Source organism: Dendrobates tinctorius, unplaced genomic scaffold (assembly GCF_039654945.1).
Source record: "Dendrobates tinctorius isolate UK_male_01 unplaced genomic scaffold, ASM3965494v1 ptg000151l, whole genome shotgun sequence".
NCBI classification, from domain to species: domain Eukaryota; kingdom Metazoa; phylum Chordata; class Amphibia; order Anura; family Dendrobatidae; genus Dendrobates; species Dendrobates tinctorius.
In genome coordinates this window covers 10,137,083-10,150,073 of record NW_027361818.1, presented here as the reverse complement: position 1 = coordinate 10,150,073, position 12,991 = coordinate 10,137,083, and the positions used below count along the sequence as shown (strand labels likewise).

Genomic DNA, 12,991 nt, shown 5'->3' with positions numbered 1-12,991 from the left:
TACAATGTGACAGCCCTTCAGATATTTGTAGACAGCTATTAAGTCTCCTCTCAGTCTTCTTTTTTGCAGCTAAATATTCCCACATTCCTTAACCGTTCCTCATAAGACATACTGTACTTTGCAGTCCGCTCACCATTCTGCTCGCTCTCCTCTGAACTTGCTCTAGTTTTTCAATATCTTTTCTAAAATGTGGTGCCCAGAACTGGACACAGTATTCCAGATGAGGTCTGACCAAGGAGGAGGGGGATAATGACTTCATGTGCTCGTGACTGTATGCTTCTCTTAATACATCCTAGAACTGTGTTCGCCTCTTTTGCTGCTGCATCACACTGTTGACATTTTATGTGTAAGTGTGTGTGTGTGGCCCAGTCACTATCTGAGAATAACCTTCCATCAAACTCTAACTCACCCAACAGCACCACAAATACTGACTGGTGACTAGCTCATGCAGCTTTTATCTATCCCCCACTACCTCAAGATGGCTGAACCATCATAGTAAATGCGCACCTGTACTTTGCCCAACACCGTGCGGTCCTCCAAAGAAATGCCACCCCATACCATTACTGACCCACTGCTAAACCGGTTATGCTGAAGGAAGTTGCAGGCAGCAGATTGCTCTCCATGTGTGTCACATGTGCTCAGTGTGAATCTGCTTTCATCTGTGAAGAGCACAGGGCGCCAGTGGCGAATTTGCCAATCCTGGCATTTTGTGGCGTCCTGCATGGTGTTGGGCTGTGAGCACAACCCCCATCTGTGGACGTTGGGCACTCAGAACATCATTGAGTCAGTTTCTAACCGTTGTTGCCCTTCTACGGCCCCCTCCACGTCTCCTGGTGTACAGTCCTGTCTCCTGGTAGCTCCTCCAGCGTCTGGACACTACTGCTGACAGACACAGCAAACCTTCTTGCCACAGCTCGCATTGATGTGCCATCCTGGATGAGCTGCACTACCTGAGTCACTTGTGTGGGTTGTAGAGTCCGTCTCATGCTACCACAAGTGTGAAAGCACAACCAACATTCAAAAGTGACAAAACATCAGCCAGAAAGCATTGGTACTGAGATGTGGTCTGTGGTCCCCACCTGCAGAACTGCTCCTTTATTGAGTGTGTCTTGATAATTGCCAATAATTTCCATCTGTTGTCTATTCCATTTGCACAACAGCATGTGACATTGATTGTCAATCAGTGTTGCTTCCTAAGTGGACAGTTTGATTTCACAGAAGTTTGATTTACTTGGAGTTATATTCTCCTGTTTAAGTGTTCCCTTTATTTTTTTGAGCAGTGTATGTGCAGTAGATGACGACATGATTTGAATAAATGTTTTTTTTTTTGCTAACGAATAAATGTAGATTGTTGTTCACAGAAAAATAAAAATCACACATCCCCTGAAAATAAGCCCTAACTGCTTTATTTTCGGAGAAACACGGTACCTGTGAGCAGTGATATGATGACATGACAACTACTTACACCGCTTATGCTGTGCATAGGAGGGAGCGTCAGACTGAATTTTTGATTCACCTATGTGTAAACTATCAAAATGAATTGAGATACTGAAAGAATAAGTGAGAGCTGGCGCACAGGACGTAGCGCTGCGTCACAGTCTCTGCAGCTGGAACACTCATCACTATGAGGCTCTGTGTTAGATGTGGGGGACAGGGGGCCACAATTCAGGAAAAGTTTATTTACTTTGGTTTTGCATTTCTTCAGGATTCTTCTTTCACTCCTCCTTACATTGGAGTGACTGCGGATCACGCGTTGGCTTCCTTATGTAATGCCAAAGTAAACACTGGACTTCACATCTGCCTGACGCAGCACATTCCTCACTAGGGGAGTGTGCACATGGGAAGTATTTGCAGCAGAGATTTCAGCACCAAAAACAAGTTTCTTGGCAGTAGAAAAGCTGCATTAAATATTTGCATTTTTCTGTGCATTTTGTATCTTTTTTCCCCCCATTCACTTGAATGCTAGAGTAACACAGAAATGCTAAAAGAATTGACATCCCGTACCACCGCAGGCATGAAACTGCTTCAAATCTGCAAGGAAAAAATAAGCAGCGTGTGCATGAGGATACAGACTTCTGTGCTACAGATACAGTTGTGGCCAAAAGTATTGACAGCCCTGCAATTCTATCAGATAATACTCAGTTTCTTCATGAAAATGATTGCAAACACAAATTCTTTGTTATTATCTTCATTTAATTTGTCTTAAATGAAAAAACACAAAAAGAATTGTCCTGAAGCCAAATTGGATGTAATTCCACACCAAACATAAAAAAGAGGGTGGACAAAAGTATTGGCACTGTTCGAAAAATCATGTGATGCTTCTCTAATTTGTGTAATTAACAGAACCTGTAACTTACCTGTGGCACCTAACAGGTGTTGGCAATAACTAAATCACACTTGCAGCCGGTTGACATGGATTAAAGTTGACTCAACCTCTGTCCTGTGTCCTTGTGTGTAACACATTGAGCATGGAGAAAAGAAAGAAGACCAAAGAACTGTCTGAGGACTTGAGAAACCAAATTGTGAGGAAGCATGAGCAATCTCAAGGCTACAAGTCCATCTCCAAAGACCTGAATGTTCCTGTGTCTACCGTGCACAGTGTCATCAAGAAGTGTAAAGCCCATGGCACTGTGGCTAACCTCCCTAGATGTGGACGGAAAAGAAAAATTGACAAGAGATTTCAACGCAAGATTGTGCGGATGTTGGATAAAGAACCTCCACTAACATCCAAACAAGTTCACGCTGCCCTGCAGTCCGAGGGTACAACAGTGTCAACCCATACTATCCGTCGGCGTCTGAATGTAAAGGGACTGTAAGGTAGGAGACCCAGGAAGACCCCACTTCTTACCCCGAGACATAAAAAAGCCAGGCTGGAGTTTGCCAAAACTTACCTGAAAAAGCCTAAAACGTTTTGGAAGAATGTTCTCTGGTCAGATGAGACAAAAGTAGAGCTTTTTGGGCAAAGGCATCAACATAGAGTTTACAGGAGAAAAAAAGAGGCATTCAAAGAAAAGAACACGGTCCCTACAGTCAAACATGGCGGAGGTTCCCTGATGTTTTGGGGTTGCTTTGCTGCCTCTGGCACTGGACTGCTTGACAGTGTGCATGGCATTATGAAGTCTGAAGCTACCAACAAATTTTGCAGCATAATGTAGGGCCCAGTGTGAGAAAGCTGGGTCTCCCTCAGAGGTCATGGGTCTTCCAGCAGGACAATGACCCAAAACACTTCAAAAAAGCACTAGAAAATGGTTTGAGAGAAAGCACTGGAGACTTCTAAGGTGGCCAGCAATGAGTCCAGACCTGGATCCCATAGAACACCTGTGGAGAGATCTAAAAATGGCAGTTTGGAGAAGGCACCCTTCTAATATCAGGGACCTGGAGCAGTTTGCCAAAGAAGAATGGTGTAAAATACCAGCAGAGCATTGTAAGAAACTCATTGATGGTTACCAGAAGCGGTTGGTCGCAGTTATTTTGGCTAAAGGTTGTGCAACCAGGTATTAGCCTGAGGGTGCTAATACTTTTGTCTGGCCCATTTTTGAAGTTTTGTGTGAAATGATCAATGTTTTGCTTTTTGCTTCATTCTCTTTTGTGTTTTTTCATTTAAGACAAATTAAATGAAGATAATAATACCAAAGATTTTGTGTTTGCAATCATTTTCAGGAAGAAGCTGAGTATTATCTGACAGAATTGCAGGGGTGTTAATACTTTTGGCCACAACTGTAGAATACTGCATTTTTTTCACTGCAAAACATGCAGAAAAAAACTGCAAAAATGCAACTTGTGAACAAGCCCTTATGTACTATAGCAGTTATGGAACGGTTACGGGGCCCATTTGTGAGACAAGGGAGACACTTGCATTTCTGCCACCACTAGGGGGCGCTCATTGTATACAGACTTTTGCTTTCCGTGAAATTAATATTTTCTGCACTAAAGGAATTTTCTACTTTTTTTTCAGAGAGAAGTGATAAAGGAATGTGTGTTACCAATGAGTCCAAAATGCCTCAGTTCTGCTGCCACCAATCATTGATCCCAGAACGACATGCTCATTTACAGCAGTGATGTCGCTGATCAGGGGCACATGTCTGGGGGTTCTGGTGAGAACTTCAGGTATCGTGGGTGTTTAGTCAACACTTTATAATTGCATCTATGTGATGTCCTGATGAGATCCTGCTTCTGCCGAGTGGGTGAGATTATACAGGGTTTATGGAGGTGCATTGTAGTTAGCAAAATGAACCTTGGGGGCAATGTGGCTCTTGCGACACGTATCTGGGGTTAATCAAGAAGTCTGGGCATCACATTCAGTAAAGGCTTTTCATCTCATGAAGCCCCTAGAGTAATTTTGCTCTTATTGAAGCCCCTCAGCGTTTCCACGTACGAAGACAACCCATTCATGGCCCGCATAAAGTATGATGCCAACAAACGTGGCCCCAAAAAATGGATGATACCCCCACAGGGAATTTCTCATCAGTACCCTCCACAAGCACAGTGTGATGACCTACAGTAGCCCCCCAGGCAAAGTATGATACCCCCACAGTGACCCCAACTCAGTATGATGACCCTCACACAACCCTACATGAAGTATGATGGCAACAACACAAGCATCCACTCAGTATGATGAACCCCTCACAATGCTCTATACAGTAAGATGGACCCCATGTAATTGTCCACACTCCATAATGGCCTGCATGCAGTAAAATGGCCCTTTACTAGCCCGACCATCAGTATAATGGCCCTCCACGTAGCCTTTCAAAAAGTTTAATGGCTCACACATACGCTTCCAAACAGTATAATTGCCTCTGCATAGCCCTGCAAACACTATAATGACCCTCACATAGCCCTACAAATAGTATATTGGCCCCACACAGCACCCTAAATAGAATAATGATCATCAAATAGCCTTCCAAACAGTTCACTGACCCCCACATAGCCCTCCAAACAGTACAATGACCCCCACATAGCCATCCATACAGTGCAATGACCCCACACAGTCCTCCAAATAGTATAGTGACATCCAGAGGCTTCCAAAAAGAATATCCTTCACTAAATCCTCCAAGTAGCATAATAGCCCTCCAAATAGTATAATGTCCCCCCGATCCCCTCCACACAGAATAATGACCACCACAGATCCATCAACACAGTGTAGTGGCCCCACACATAACCCTCCAAACAGGATAATGGCCTCCGCTAAGCCTCAAAAAAGTATAATGGCCTCCCAAAATGCTCCAAATACTATAATGGCCTCTACAAGTTGCAACACAGTTTCAATCTTACATGAAATAATCCTTTAATTGAAATTTTTTCTCTCAAGTTCCACATAATGTTATGAAACAATCAAATAAGGTAGTAAGTAAATTTGTTTGCGTCTCTAATATATTTGGCACCTCCAAATTGTAATGTATAGCAGAACCCATAAGAAGCTCAAGCTATGAGAGAAAGTAAGAAAAAAAAAAACTTGCTCAAATCTATGAAGTACTACATTGATGATAACTACCTTCCCCAGGTACATGACTTTGCCCAGGTCTTGGCCGAGTCTGAAGATCAAGGCAGGAACAAAAATTATCAAGTGGAAATGAGACAGACGATTCTCCACACTAGAGCCTGATGCTTCAGACCCTTCAGGATTCTCATAGATACAAAAATATTAGCAGTTTGAGGAGATGACACTGTGAATGTCAATATTTCTATGACCTGAGACATCTTGACTTCATCTTTGGCAATGTTGAGCAAAAAGGTCAAGGATGGAAAGGGCTCGAGAAGTCACATTCTTTCATGATATACACTCACTGGCCACTTTATTAGGTACACCTGTCCAACTGTGTGTTAAGACTTAATTTCTAATCAGCCAATCACATGGCGGCAACTCAGTGCATTTAGGCATGTAGACATGGTCAAGACAATCTCCTGCAGTTCAAACCGAGCATCAGTATGGGGAAGAAAGGTGATTTGAGTGCCTTTGAACGTGGCATGATTGTTGGTGCCAGAAGGTCTGGTCTGAGTATTTCAGAAACTGCTGATCTACTGGGATTTTCACGCACAACCATCTCTAGGGTTTACAGAGAATGGTCCGAAAAAGAAAAAAAATCCAGTGAGCGGCAGTTCTGTGGCCGGAAATGCCTTGTTGATGCCAGAGGTCAGAGGAGAATGGGCATACTGGTTCGAGCTGATAGAAAGGCAACAGTGACTCAAATTGCCACCCGTTACAACCAAGGTAGGCAGAAGAGCATCTCTGAACGCACAGTGCGTCGAACTTTGAGGCAGATGGGCTACAGCAGCAGAAGACCACACTGGGTACCACTCCTCTCAGCTAAGAACAGGAAACTGAGGCTACAATTTGCACAAGCTCATCGAAATTGGACAGTAGAAGATTGGAAAAACGTTGCCTGGTCTGATGAGTCTCGATTTCTGCTGCGACATTCGGATGGTAGGGTCAGAATTTGGCGTAAACAACATGAAAGCATGGATCCATCCAGCCTTGTATCAACGGTTCAGGCTGGTGGTGGTGGTGTCATGGTGTGGGGAATTTTTTCTTGGCACTCTTTGGGCCCCTTGGTACCAATTGAGCATCGTTGCAACGCCACAGCCTACCTGAGTATTGTTGCTGACCATGTCCATCCCTTTATGACCACAATGTACCCAACATCTGATGGCTACTTTCAGCAGGATAATGCGCCATGTCATAAAGCTCGAATCATCTCAGATTGGTTTCTTGAACATGACAATGAGTTCACTGTACTCAAATGGCCTCCTCAGTCACCAGATCTCAATCCAATAGAGCATCTTTGGGATGTGGTGGAACGGGAGATTCGCATCAGGGATGTGCAGCCGACAAATCTGCGCCAACTGTGTGATGCCATCATGTCAATATGGTCCAAAATCTCTGAGGAATGCTTCCAGCACCTTGTTGAATCTCTGCCACGAAGAATTGAGGCAGTTCTGAAGGCAAAAGGGGGTCCAACCCGTTACTAGCATGGTGTACCTAATAAAGTGGCCAGTGAGTGTATGTAGACACCTATTTGAGGGAACCATCCAACAATTGGTTTAGGGTTAGGTTATGATCTTAAAGAGGTGGGCTTTTAGGACATGGAGATCATCTAAAGAGGTCTCTTAAGACATTTTTAAGACATTACACACACATATTTTTACCCCAGCCACTGACTCCAGGTTTGTCCTCACAAAGCTGCAAACCCCGGTTGGACAACTAAATGTCTGACGTAGGATCTTTTGCAACAGGATGTGAAATGTCTGTTCCTCAGGTTTTTCTAGAGGCTCGTCACTACAAATCACCCCGATCACTCGGGTAGAACTCATGGTAAGCCTCGATTTGATATCAGTAAGTATCTCCTTGACCTGGGCCATGTTGTCCTCCTCCTTGAGGAACATTGTGCGGAAGAGCACCAAGATGAGTAGGTAAGGGAAGGACTTGGGTTTGGGGAGCTGTATACACTCTTTCTTTTGATTCCCTGCTGCCCCCGATTTGCCGTCTTCTTTAGAGTTGTCGATTTTATAAGGATCATCATCAAACAGGGCCTTAGACATTTCTTTGAAAACCCGAGCTTTTTCAGAGTTGCGGGCGGATGGACAGATATTCCCGAGGATAAGAAATCGCTCTTTACCTCCCAACTGGATGACCAGTTCTCGAAATGATTTTTCCAGCTGAATTTGATCATCTTCTATTAACTGATATCCACCTGTGGAACAAATTTGGAAACTGCATTGAAAATATATTACTAAAGGAAATTCTGGTGAAATCTTACAGGAAAATGGAGTCTTGGGCAATGAGGAATGTAGCCCATGGTGAACCATTTACGTGTATGGGAGAGTCAGGGAGATAGATGTTGGGTGACAGCTACCTGATGTATATGTCCTCCTTTAGATGTCTTGATGGTTCTTCTGATGACCTAACGTTAAATCCAAACCTCTTCACTGGGTAATAGAGACAAAAAATGCTTATTGTGTCCCCCCTTGAACAATATAACACTATTGGTATTTTTCTAGGGAGTCTTAAAATAACTATGAGGTGGCACTAGTGGTGCGTTATCATGCTCTCCTCCATCACGGCACACAGCAGTGTTCGTGACTTGATAACGAAGAGGTGGAATGCGTTGGAGGGGGCAGGAGTGATGGCTGCCGTGGCTTACAATGATAAATGCGTCTTTCAAAGGGGTTCACAGAAAGGAACTGATTGCTAGCAAGAACAAGTAACCCACTGGTGTGGACATCCAGGGCCAGAGAAACTCAAAATGTGAAAATCTGTCCAAATTATGTCAAACTGTGTAAATGTGATTTTCTTTTTTTTAATTTAAACATTTTTACTCTCAATTTTTAATTACTGAATTCCAATGAAAATATAACTTTGAACAAAAAAATGAAAAAAGTGTAAAAAAATGTGTGCTATGGAGAAGTTCAGTACAGTGAAATCTATTGGCTCAGAAGCAGTTAATGAGACATTGCGTACACAGCTATCAGGATTGCGTCATTATTTGTAGTGTGATTAGCACACTGGGAACCTGTACTATACTCCAGAGCTGCACTCACTGTTCTGCTGGTGCAGTCACTGTGTACATACATTACATTACTGATCCTGAGTTACATCCTGTATTATACTCCAGAGCTGCACTCACTGTTCTGCTGGTGCAGTCACTGTGTACATACATTACATTACTGATCCTGAGTTACATCCTGTATTATACTCCAGAGCTGCACTCACTATTCTGCTGGTGCAGTCACTGTGTACATACATTACATTACTGATCATGAGTTACATCCTGTATTATACCCCAGAGCTGCACTCACTATTCTGCTGGTGCAGTCACTGTGTACATACATTACATTACTGATTCTGAGTTACATCCTGTATTATACCCCAGAGCTGCACTCACTATTCTGCTTGTGCAGTCACTGTGTACATACATTACATTACTGATCCTGAGTTACATCCTGTATTATACCCCAGAGCTGCTCTCACTATTCTGCTGGTGCAGTCACTGTGTACATACATTACATTACTGATCCTGAGTTACATCCTGTATTATACCCCAGAGCTGCACTCACTATTCTGCTGGTGCAGTCACTGTGTACATACATTACATTACTGATCCTGAGTTACATCCTGTATTATACCCCAGAGTTGCACTCACTATTCTGCTGGTACAGTCACTGTGTACATTACATTACTGATTCTGAGTTGCATCCTGTATTATACTCCAGAGCTGCACTCACTATTCTGCTGGTGCAGTCACTGTGTACATACATTACATTACTGATCCTGAGTTGCATCGTGTATTATACTCCAGAGCTGCACTCACTATTCTGCTGGTGCAGTCACTGTGCACATACATTACATTACTGATCCTGACTTACATCCTGTATTATACCCCAGAGCTGCACTCACTATTCTGCTTGTGCAGTCACTGTGTACATACATTACATTACTGATCCTGAGTTACATCCTGTATTATACCCCAGAGCTGCTCTCACTATTCTGCTGGTGCAGTCACTGTGTACATACATTACATTACTGATCCTGAGTTACATCCTGTATTATACCCCAGAGCTGCACTCACTATTCTGCTGGTGCAGTCACTGTGTACATACATTACATTACTGATCCTGAGTAACCTCCTGTATTATACCCCAGAGTTGCACTCACTATTCTGCTGGTACAGTCACTGTGTACATTACATTACTGATTCTGAGTTGCATCCTGTATTATACTCCAGAGCTGCACTCACTATTCTGCTGGTGCAGTCACTGTGTACATACATTACATTACTGATCCTGAGTTACATCCTGTATTATACCCCAGAGCTGCACTCACTATTCTGCTGGTGCAGTCACTGTGCACATACATTACATTACTGATCCTGAGTTACATCCTGTATTATACCCCAGAGCTGCACTCACTATTCTGCTGGTGCAGTCACTGTGTACATATATTACATTACTGATTCTGAGTTACATCCTGTATTATACCCCAGAGCTGCACTCACTATTCTGCTGGTGCAGTCACTGTGTACATACATTACATTACTGATCCTGAGTTGCATCCTGTATTATACTCCAGAGCTGCACTCACTATTCTGCTGGTGCAGTCACTGTGTACATACATTACATTACTGATCCTGAGTTACATCCTGTATTATACCCCAGAGCTGCTCTCACTATTCTGCTGGTGCAGTCACTGTGTACATACATTACATTACTGATCCTGAGTAACCTCCTGTATTATACTCCAGAGCTGCACTCACTATTCTGCTGGTGCAGTCACTGTGTACATACATTATATTATTGATCCTGAGTTACATCCTGTATTATACTCCAGAGCTACACTCACTATTCTGCTGGTGCAGTCACTGTGTACATACATTACTGATCCTGAGTTACATCCTGTATTATACTCCAGAGCTGCACTCACTATTCTGCTGGTGCAGTCACTGTGTACATACATTACATCACTGATCCTGAGTGACATCCTGTATTATACCCCAGAGCTGCACTCTCTATTCTGCTGGTGCAGTCACTGTACATACATTACATTACTGATCCTGAGTTACATCCTGTATTATACTCCAGAGCTGCACTCACTATTCTGCTGGTGCAGTCACTGTGTACATACATTACTGATCCTGAGTTACATCCTGTATTATACCCCAGAGCTGCACTCACTATTCTGCTGGTGCAGTCACTGTGTACATACATTACTGATTCTGAGTTACATCCTGTATTATACCCCAGAGCTGCACTCACTATTCTGCTGGTGCAGTCACTGTGTACATACATTACATTACTGATCCTGAGTTGCATCCTGTATTATACTCCAGAGCTGCACTCACTATTCTGCTGGTGCAGTCACTGTGTACATACATTACATTACTGATCCTGAGTTACATCCTGTATTATACCCCAGAGCTGCTCTCACTATTCTGCTGGTGCAGTCACTGTGTACATACATTACATTACTGATCCTGAGTGACATCCTGTATTATACCCCAGAGCTGCACTCTCTATTCTGCTGGTGCAGTCACTGTACATACATTACATTACTGATCCTGAGTTACATCCTGTATTATACCCCAGAGCTGCACTCACTATTCTGCTGGTGCAGTCACTGTACATACATTACATTACTGATCCTGAGTTACATCCTGTATTATACTCCAGAGCTGCACTCACTATTCTGCTGGTGCAGTCACTGTGTACATACATTACTGATCCTGAGTTACATCCTGTATTATACTCCAGAGCTGCACTCACTATTCTGCTGGTGCAGTCACTGTGTACATACATTACATTACTGATCCTGAGTTACATCCTGTATTATACTCCAGAGCTGCACTCACTGTTCTGCTGGTGCAGTCACTGTGTAAATACATTACATTACTGATCCTGAGTTACATCCTGTATTATACCCCAGAGCTGCACTCACTATTCTGCTGGTGCAGTCACTGTGTACATACATTACATTACTGATCCTGAGTTACATCCTGTATTATACTCCAGAGCTGCACTCACTGTTCTGCTGGTGCAGTCACTGTGTAAATACATTACATTACTCATCCTGAGTTACATCCTGTATTATACCCCAGAGCTGCACTCACTAGTCTGCTGATGCAGTCACTGTGTACATACATTACATTACTGATCCTGAGTTACATCCTGTATTATACTCCAGAGCTGCATTCACTGTTCTGCTGGTGCAGTCACTGTGTACATATGCATGTACTCAGAACCAGTTTTTCTGTGGGATTAGATTTAGACAGGTAAGAACATTTCATGTAAGGTGCTCAGAATGTGTAGTAATTAGTGACATAACGTAGCAATGAGGTATCTACCTGTTGTAATCACTCCCATGGTTTTCGTAATGATCCGCTTGACCTCCAGGATAGACCTGGGTTCAGAACTGTTGTAGCAGCAGACCCCCCATGGCTGATCCTTGAACACTTGACTCAAGAACTTTCTCAGCTCTTCCATGGACGCCATCTTTTTCTCATCCTTGGAGGTTTCCATGGAGTAGACAATTCCCACAATTGCGGATCCAATCTCCCTCGTCCTCAGCTGTATGTCCTTCAAGATCTCTTTAATGGAGTTTGAAGCATCCATTATAAATTGTACCCGAAACACTGTGAGGACGATGGGAAAGTCCAACGTCCTTGATTTTGATGGAGACCTTGAGGTGGAACATGTCAGAGAAGTGTTGGAGCCATCAGTAGCGTTTTTGTTGGGTTTCTTTGCCCTTTTGGGAGACTCAAATAGAGCAGATAACAATTCTTCTAAAAGCCCACTAGTGCTATCCTCATCTTCGGGACTGTATCCTGCCTCCCCCACCAGCAGAATGTTCTCCTTTCCGCCTATGTTAGACATTCTTTCTTTAAACAGATCATTCAATGTTTTGTCGTCAATGTTTCGAGCTCCGGTGAGCTCCACTTGGCTTGAGATTTGCCAAGTCTGGAGAGGTTGGCTTTCATTGAGAAGATGGTGGTGAGAAGATGTTGGTCTTTGGAGCTGAAGGACAGAGGAGATCCACTGAAAGAAGCTCATGTTGGATCTTTGAGGTCTTCAAGGTGTCCTGTTATAAATCCAGTTAAAATTTGTGTCATAAAGGGGCTATTTGTCCATTAATGTTCTCAGAGATTTTGCTCTTGTCCAGCTTTAGGTCTTTACTTATTTTCTTTGTTTCTTGTCTGAACTTCTGACTAGTTCTTCTCTGAACTATGTGAAGTAGCAGCTTTCCTATGTGTTTCACGCTACTAAGTCTGACTCGGCCAATTAATCATTAATGAGGCCAACATATTGGATAACAACTACCAAGCTAGTTATGGGAGCACTGGGAGTGAACTGGAGAGTAGCACTTAACCCTTTACAGCTGTCATTACCATAAAGTTTAGAAAACCCAGAATTTTATGGCCTTTAAGGGAGAAGGAGCTGGTTGTCCATTATGGATCCTTCACGATTGACCATAGTGAAGTTCTGTAACAGTGGATGACTTGATCCA

General features: G+C 43.1%; 1 protein-coding gene across 1 annotated transcript; it reads right to left on the bottom strand.

The window, feature by feature from the left end:
• Window positions 1-6,872: 6,872 nt before the first annotated feature.
• On the bottom strand, window positions 6,873-12,730 carry LOC141049982 (uncharacterized). Its single transcript, XM_073546819.1, has 2 exons — window positions 11,832-12,730; window positions 6,873-7,688 (listed from the first exon to the last, which is right to left on the bottom strand). The coding sequence occupies exons 1-2, from the start codon at window positions 12,535-12,537 to the stop codon at window positions 7,105-7,107; spliced, it is 1,290 nt and encodes a 429-aa protein (XP_073402920.1). The 5' UTR covers window positions 12,538-12,730; the 3' UTR covers window positions 6,873-7,104.
• Between the last annotated feature and the right edge of the window lie 261 nt (window positions 12,731-12,991).

Coding starts and splice junctions, on each gene's coding strand:
- LOC141049982 (XM_073546819.1), bottom strand. CDS start 12,537: ATGAGCTTCTTTCAGTGGATCTCCTCTGTCCTTCAGCTCCAAAGACCA. Junction 7,689..11,831: donor CATGGGAGTGATTACAACAG/GTAGATACCTCA, acceptor TTTGTTCCACAG/GTGGATATCAGTTAATAGAA.